Raw genomic sequence first — 8075 nt, 5'->3', positions numbered from 1 at the left:
TGCAACATTGCACTCCAGCCTGGGCGACAGAGCGAGACTCCGCCAAAAAAAAAAAAAAAAAAAAAGGTCAAAGCTCTCAGAACTCCAAAGTTATTCCAAATCTCCAACTCCCACACCTCTCCTCCCTCTCCTACCCCAGACTAGGGCTGAGGTCCAGAGGGGAAATGCTAGCCCCAAACTACACAGCAAATCTGGGGCAGAACCGGGACTGGGACCCCGGTGTCCCATGCCCTAATCCAAGGCCCTTGCCCCAACCACGCCAACGCGGAGCCTCGACCCACCTGACCGGCAGGGCGAGGGGCTGCGGCGGACCCGGCCCGGGGAGGTGGTGGTAGAGTCTTGCCTCCTGCTCATGGCTCTGGCCGAGCTCCTGGAACATGGAGCTGAGGCCGGCGACCGTGCCCTTCTGGATAGCACGGAGCGAGTGGCGTCGGTACTCGTCTCGGGCGCGCTGGGCTCGGCGGCTCCTCTCCTCATCAGCCGCCTTTGACCGGCGCACTGGAAACAGGAAGACAGCGCGTTAGCCCAGATCCGCAGCCCAGGCAGTGCACTAGGCCAGCTGGGACAGGATGTATTCGGTTGGTGCAAAAGTAATTGCAATGTAGTGGCAAAAAATCGCGGTGATTTTTGCACCAACCTAATAGTCCAAGAACCTCAGGATTCACCTGGCTGCAAGGAAGCTCAGAACCCAGAATCACAGGCAGGCCCCGCCCACCCCTAGCAGCAGCCCTAGAGCAAGCCTGTCCCTACAGAGGTAAAGATACCCTGACAGTTTAGGGTTGTCCAGTTGTTCCTGTGACGCCATTCTAGAATGGCCAAGCCACCTTGGAGTGGAAATTTCCATCTCCCTATGTATTTCTTCCTGGGAGTGTCCTGCTCAGAGCAGCTCCTCAAATCCTCTGCCCACTCAGCTCACCTGTTAAGGTGGCCAGCATCTCCAGACAGCACCACCGTCACCCTCATTGACAGTGCCAAGCCCTGGGTTTGGTGCCTTCCCTGCATTATCTAAGGGACTTCCCCCAACCACCCAGGGAGGGCACATTACTATTTCTGCTTTATGGGTGAGGAAACCAGCCTCTGAGAGGTTAAGTAACTTGCCCAAAGTAAATCAGCTAATAAGGAGCAGAACCTGGACAGAAACCCAGGTGTGCCCGGCTCTCTAAAACCCACACAGTTCTTTCCCCCCTCCATGGCCCCATCACTCAAGCATCTACCTTCGGTTTAAAACCCTGTGTATCTGACACCAGAGCTCTTTCCTACTAAAAAACAAAGAAGCATTGAAAGACCATCTGGCCCAACCTCCTCATGTTATTCATGTGGAAACTGAGGCCCAAGGAAGGACAGCAATTTGCCCAACTGGGTAAGTGGACCAGGCCAGGAACCATCCTTCCTCCTACTGCAAGATGAGTTGTTGGAAACACTAGTGTCCCAGTTCTGGAGCCCCTTCTTGGTTTCCCATGACCTTGACAGCTGGTAGGTGAGTGTATGGGCGGGGAGGGGGAAGAGGATCTTTTGATAACTCCAACAGCTTACAAGACTCCAAGACACCCAGCTCTCTAGCCCCCTGTATTCACATATACATGTATTAATATAAGTATATATATTCATTTTCTTGAGATAAAGTCTCATTCTGTCACCCAGGCTGGAGTGCAGTGGTGCGATCACAGCTCACTGCAACCTCGACCTCCTAGGCTCAAGCAATCCTCCCACCTCAGCCTCCTGAGTAGCTGAGACTACAGGTGTGTGCCACCATGCCCATCTAATTTTTTAAATTTTTTGCAGAGACAGGGCTTCACTATATTACCCAGCCTAGTCTTGAACTCTTGTTCCCACCTCGGCCTCCCCAAAGTACTGGGGTTATAAGAGTGAACCACCATGCACGACCTCTTCCATCTTTTTGTGCTCCTCAAGGAAGGGTCCTGTCTCAGCCAAGTGGCCTTGAAAAGATATCTGTGCTTCTAAATCTCAAAAGGGAGGTCGGGGACCAGGAAAATGCGGGAAAGGGAACAAAACCCATTACAGGCAAATTCTGGAATTAAAACCAATTATTTTGTAGTCTCTGCATCTTGGCAGGCCCCTATCTGCCTCTAAAATCCAACTATTTTGCAAAAACCTCTTGCTGGCTTTGTTCTTCTAATTGTACCAGGCTAATGCCCCAGCCCCAGTGGGTCACCTTCTCTTCTCAGAGTAAAATCTTAGTCTGTTTCTACTCTAATGCCACTCAACACATGCATAGCAGGCACCTACCAAGAACTGCACTGTTAGTATTCAAAGGTCAGTTGCCCTGTTCCTGAAAGAAAGCATTTCTACTTCACAAGTTGTCAAAGAACGCTTTCTGGGAACAGAACATCTCCCAGATCTGAGGAAGGCAGCATGAAGTCTGTCCCTCAGAAGGTATTTATGGAAGTGGCCCCATGGGTGTCCCATGCAGAATATCCACTAGGCTGTGAACTCCACGAGGGCAGGTGGAGAGTCTGCTTTGGTCTATTCATTGCTGTATTCGAGTAACACGGTCGGCAGGTGATACATATTTTTGTATGACTGATGGAACTCAATTAAGTATTTAGCGCTGCACTAGGCCCTGAGTTGGATACAGAGATAATAGTGAAGGAAATCCTTCTTTCAAGGCACTCAGAGGCAAGCTGGGAAAATAAGACCAACAAATATCTCTAGCATAATGAGGAAAGTAGTGAGCAGCATTTAAAAAAGAGACCAATGAAGTACTGTCAGAGTTTAGGGGCAGCAGCAGCCTCGCATGCTACTAGGGAGCCAGCAGTCATCACAGGAAATAATTTGACTGGGTGTGGGAAGATCAATAAGAGTTTTCCAGAGAAAGAAAAGGGAGGAGGCCATTCCAGAGAGAAAACTGAGGTTTCAGTGGTTTGTCACTCCTTATGTTACAAGGCTCCAAGACACCCCTCCCTCTGGCCTTCCATTTTTTTGTGTTCTTCAAGGAAGGGTCTTGTGTCTGCCAAGTGGCCCTGAGAAGACATCCATATGTTGTGGCTTCTGAAACTCAAAAGGGAGGTCTGTAAGTTCCAGACCCTAAGAACACCATGATACCTGCCTTGTATTGTGACGAAAGGCTCCAATAAGGTCAGGGGGCCCCGGGATGGCCTTTGCAGACATTTGACTGCAAACTAAAAACTAGAAGCTCGTGCCCTACAAGGACCATGACTTTTGGAAGATTACAGCCCCTGAGAGACAGTGACATTCAGTGACAGACAGGCAGGCAGGTTGCAGAAGGAAATTATATGCAGACTAGGGAGCCGGGTTTTTGGAGTTCAGACAGGTGGGGCCCTGAGCCATTTGTCACACAAAGACTAAACCCATTCTCCTAAAGCCCAGCTCTAATCTTACCACTTTCTTCCTCAAAAGCCTTCAGGGGCTCCCACTGCACACAGAATAAAATACAAACACCTTGGCCTGCCAGGTAAGACCCTGAGAAGTGCCCTGCCTACTTTCCTTACTTTCTCAGCTCAGTGGGCTCCTTCCCCAGCACACACAAACACACACACACACACACACCCTCACATCATTCTGCACTGTAGCTCCACCACACTCCCACCAAGCTACAAGCCTGCCTCTGTGCAGCCGTGTTCACCAACTCAGACCAACCGGGTCAGCACAGAGATCTCAGGCCCACCCTACTCCCCTGCCCAGACCGAAAAAGCTCAGTGTCCTACAGAATTCAGATGATCCAGTTACATCCTGCAGAGAAACTCCATGCTTCAAAGCAACATTAATTTGTAGTAATCCCTTGTGTGAAGAGAACAATGTCCCTGAAAATTAATGAATAATCCTATAATATGGGGAAAGGCATCAGTAAAGATTTGAATTGTATGTGAATGTGGATGTATTTAAATTCTGCTCCGTGTGATCTTGGGCTACCTGAATTACCTTATCTACACCTTCCTTCCTTGCCTATAAAGTGGGGGCCTGACTGAGTTGCTTTGAGACGTACATGGGACAGTACATAGCAGGCTTGAAAAGCCCTGGCATGGGCTAGGTTTATTAAATATTGTCTGTTATTGTCGTGTTTGCTGTGAGATAAAGAGGCTGAAATGGCGCCTTTAGAAAGAGTCCGTCCCTGGGTGGAGGTGGGGAAGTGATGTGAGAGCGGAGGGGATGTGTGGAGTCACAGGCTCCTGTCAGAGAACAGAAAAAACAAGTGTGAGTAGGAAAAGCCTCAGACCCCTGGGGAGGGAAAACAGGCAGCCGAGGTGCTGAAAGGAATCACACAGGCCTTTTGTGACTCGGCCTGCTGGAGCCATGGTCCCTTGGTGGAAGAATGGGCTTGGCACTCAAGATGAGGTAAGCAAAGTTCGACCACAGCTAAACTTGGGCCTAGAGAAAGGGCTCTCAACCCTTATCTGAGGCTTCTGAGGTCGGCAGCCAACCACTCCTGTGGTCCTGAACCCTGCGAGCAATGCCTGATGGCTGCCAACAGTGACCCCCTGTGGCCTCCAGGAGCCACTGCAGGAGTTCCTTAAGACAAGAGCACTTCACACCCCTATGCATGTTGTAATGACCGAGCTTGGGGAACCATAAAGCCCCCAGAGATTCCTGAGCAATTCAAGAGGAAAGAGGACCCTAAGCAGGACATGAATCGGCCACATGGGAGCTCAGGCTAGCATTATTCCAAGTTATAATACCAAAAATATGTGCCACCTAGAGTTTAAGGAGCACTTCAAGCCAGCTATGTCCAAGGAGAAACTGCACGATGTCCCATTCCCATGAAGGGATAGAGAAAGCCTTTCGTCTGTCTTCTCCTTCAGCTGTCCTCCCAGCCCAAAATTCTGCTGTGCCCACTCCACTCCCAGTCCAGACTCTACCCCTACAAGCCCCTTCCGGCTCTACCTGTCTCAAGCCTACAGCAGTTTAGTATCACTGACCCCGACTCTGGTGCACACTCTAAGAGGAAAGCAAATGGAACCCACATCACTGGACCCCAAGCTGGGCCTGAGCCCACATTTCCCACTCCGCTCTGTCAACAACCTGGCAAGAAGTGAGACAACCAGTGTGCAGATTGTTGGTTAAAGGCCACAACCAGAATGACACAGGTCAAGGAGGCAGAGGTGAACACAAGTCCCTCTGATGACTCCAAAATCCTGCTTAATCTAACCTAGTATCCTATCCAAAATCCTCCAAAATCTAACCTAGTAACTGCAGCAATGATAAATGTCCAGTTTTTACAAATAATATCATTTCTCAAGTCAGGCTGGCTCATCTCTAAATCTCTGGGCAACTAGATGTTATCTAACTCCACACTCCTACAAGTTCACAGTTGAAAAACTATGAAATGAATTTCTCTGCCTGATGTATTCAGAGTCTCAGAAGCCAGAGCTCTGCTGAATAACTGACTGAATTCTCTGTTGAACTGAATAACTAACGGTATTCAAGTGATACTAAATGGGATAATTTCCTTTTTTTCTAACTTGGAGAATTTAATTTGGGTGTTTTATCAAAAACTGCTGTTCCCCCATAGATTAATGGCCCACTATATCTTTCATATTAAATTAATTGAGTGCAGAATGGTTTTGTTGGATTTGAATGACAGGCTCTGGAGTTTAACTCATCATTCTTTAAGAAAGGCTAAGATGAGGAACTAAAACCACGGGGCCTGAATTATCACATCTTCTTTGTTTTTCAGAGGCTTTCCCATTTTCAGTTGCCACACAGAACATTAATGAGCAATCAAGCAGCTCCTGGGCCAGACGATTTCCATTCTCTATCCCTAATGGGAAACCAGCCCCGCTCTTAACTTTCCATCCCATTATGTGGCTAAAACAGAAGAGCACTTCATGAACACAGACGTTTACAACTTAGAAAGCACCGTTACTTCCTCTCTCTCATTTCACCCTCCCAAAGGCCTCAGATCAACATGATTAACCCCATTTTACAAATGAGGAACTGAGCAACGGAGCAAGAGTTTGCTCAAGGTCACACTAGTAAGTGGGCAGAGCTAGGACAGGACTCCCAGTCCAGTGCTCCTTCCCACACACTGCAGTAGCCTCTGGTGACCGCTTTGTAATGGTTCATGATTTTTTGTCAGTATAAACCTTTGCTCTGCCTCCTCTTTCCATCTGCCTCTTCTTTTGTCCTGAATTTAAATGAATGAATTCTTTTTTAACTCTTTCTCATCTTATCTTTCTAGCCTCATTTTTCATCACTGGAACCCCAGGCTGCCACCACACTGCAACATGTACCATGACCTATGCACACAATGACCTTGCTTTGCTCTGCTATGACACCCTGTCCCACCTTCTTTGCCCATCCATTTTCCCTGAACCAAATGCCATTTCCTCTGCAGAGCCTTTCCAAATGCTCTCCCTTCTGAAAGGGATTCACTCTCTCCCCATATACTTTATTTTATTTTATTTATTTTTGAGATGGAGTCTCGCTCTGTTGCCGAGATTGGGGTACGATGGCACAATCTCAGCTCACCGCAACCTCCACCTCCCGGGCTCAAGCAGTTCTCCTGCCTCAGCCTCCCGAGTAGCTGGGATTGCAAGTGCACACAGTCACGCCTGGCTAATTTTTGTATTTTTAGTACAGATGGAGTTTCACCATGTTGGCCAGGCTGGTCTTGAACTCCTGACCTCAGGTGATCTGCCCGCCTCAACCTCCCAAAGTCATGGCATTACAGGCATGAGTCATTGTGCCCAGCCTCCCCATGTATTTTATACAAACCTATGTTGGCACATCTACCTATTGAACTGTAACTCAGGCATGTAAGCCTCTTCTTCCAGGCTGAGATTTTTAAAGGGAGGAAATACGTCTAACACAATGGTTGGCATACAGCAGGAGCTCAACTGATGTACAGTTGTCCCTCAGCATCCTCAGGGGATTGGTTCAAGGAAACCCCTCCTCCATTCCCCATCTCTCATGAATACCAAAATCTGCAAATGCTTGAGCCCCTTTTATAAAATGGTGTAGTGTTTGCGTATAGCCTATGCACACCCTCCCATATACTTTAAATCAGCTCTGGATTACTTATCATACTTAATACAATATGAATGCTATGTAAATAGTTTCTATGCTGTATTTTTGTTTTTGTTTTTATTGTCATGTTGTTATTGTTTTTTTCCAAATATTTGCTGTCAGAGGTTGAGTGAATCTGCAGATGCAGAACGCAAGGATACCCAAGGCCAAGCATATACTTTTGCTCCTCAGTCTTACTGGGTGCAAATGACAAGCATATCCCCCAAGCGGCAGAAGGAAGCATTGCAGGGAAACATTCGGTGAGTAAGATCAATGTTGAGCTACCATCAGCACTGAGCATCAGTAAAGATAGAGCCTCCATCTGCCTTTATTCTGTCATTTCAAACAAACTTGTTATAGAATGTAATGTCTGCTTAGTGTTCCCGCAACCTCAGTCACCCCTCGGCAGTCCTGGGAATGCCCAGCAGTATGTTTAAGAGATTCCACAGGACGGAACCCATGAGGAACTTCCTGTGCATGGACCACTGGAGGCCTGTGAGGTCGATGACCAAAGACATCCCTCCTACAGGCTGCTTTTTGAGATACCTAACCTGCAGGCCAGAACACTAGGCCAAAAGTAAGGAAAAAGAAAAGCCTTCATTTGTGCCTGATGCCCCGACCTCCCTACTGAGTCTGAGCCTGAGTTTCCTTATCAATACACTAGGAATGCCAATGTTCTGCTGTGAGGCTGTTCCCGGCTCATGAGAATGAATGTCCTAAGGCTTTGTGAACTCTCAGGGTTTGGGGCATTCAGATGAATTTAGTGAGGGCACAGTTTTTAGCAATATTTGGCAATTCTTAAAACAACTCCAACCTACGTGTGAATGGGCATGAAACAGTTCAACAGCAGCTGCCCAGCCGTTATCAATGAGCAAGGGAACATTCTCTCCTGAGCATATGCCCCTGAGGCATCGCCTAGGAGCCTGCCCCAGATAAAAAATGAGCTTTGACCACAATGTTGCACTTGTATAATTTTAAATCTGAAAGGAAGAAGTAACAGTGAAACAGGTCCCAAGGCTGGAAGTGGTCAACAGAGAAAAGGAGGCATGGTCCTGAATACAAACAGACCCCACCCACATTTCTGCTCCCCA

At 47.8% G+C, this 8075-nt stretch overlaps 1 protein-coding gene across 1 annotated transcript in view; it reads right to left on the bottom strand.

Annotated features, from left to right (window-relative positions):
* Nucleotides 1–281: 281 nt before the first annotated feature.
* Nucleotides 282–8075, bottom strand: part of SH2D4B (SH2 domain containing 4B) — a gene marked incomplete at its 3' end in the record, with an annotated part of 68607 nt that continues 60813 nt past the window's right edge. Inside the window, exon 5 of the mRNA XM_011975834.1 lies at nucleotides 282–498. Coding sequence (XP_011831224.1) covers nucleotides 282–498 — 217 coding nt within the window. The remainder of the gene's footprint in view (nucleotides 499–8075) is intronic.

Source organism: Mandrillus leucophaeus, unplaced genomic scaffold, assembly GCF_000951045.1.
Source record: "Mandrillus leucophaeus isolate KB7577 unplaced genomic scaffold, Mleu.le_1.0 Scaffold1010, whole genome shotgun sequence".
NCBI lineage: Eukaryota > Metazoa > Chordata > Mammalia > Primates > Cercopithecidae > Mandrillus > Mandrillus leucophaeus.
The sequence above is the reverse complement of the archived record's forward strand: the minus strand, read 5'-3'. Positions and strand labels throughout refer to the sequence as shown.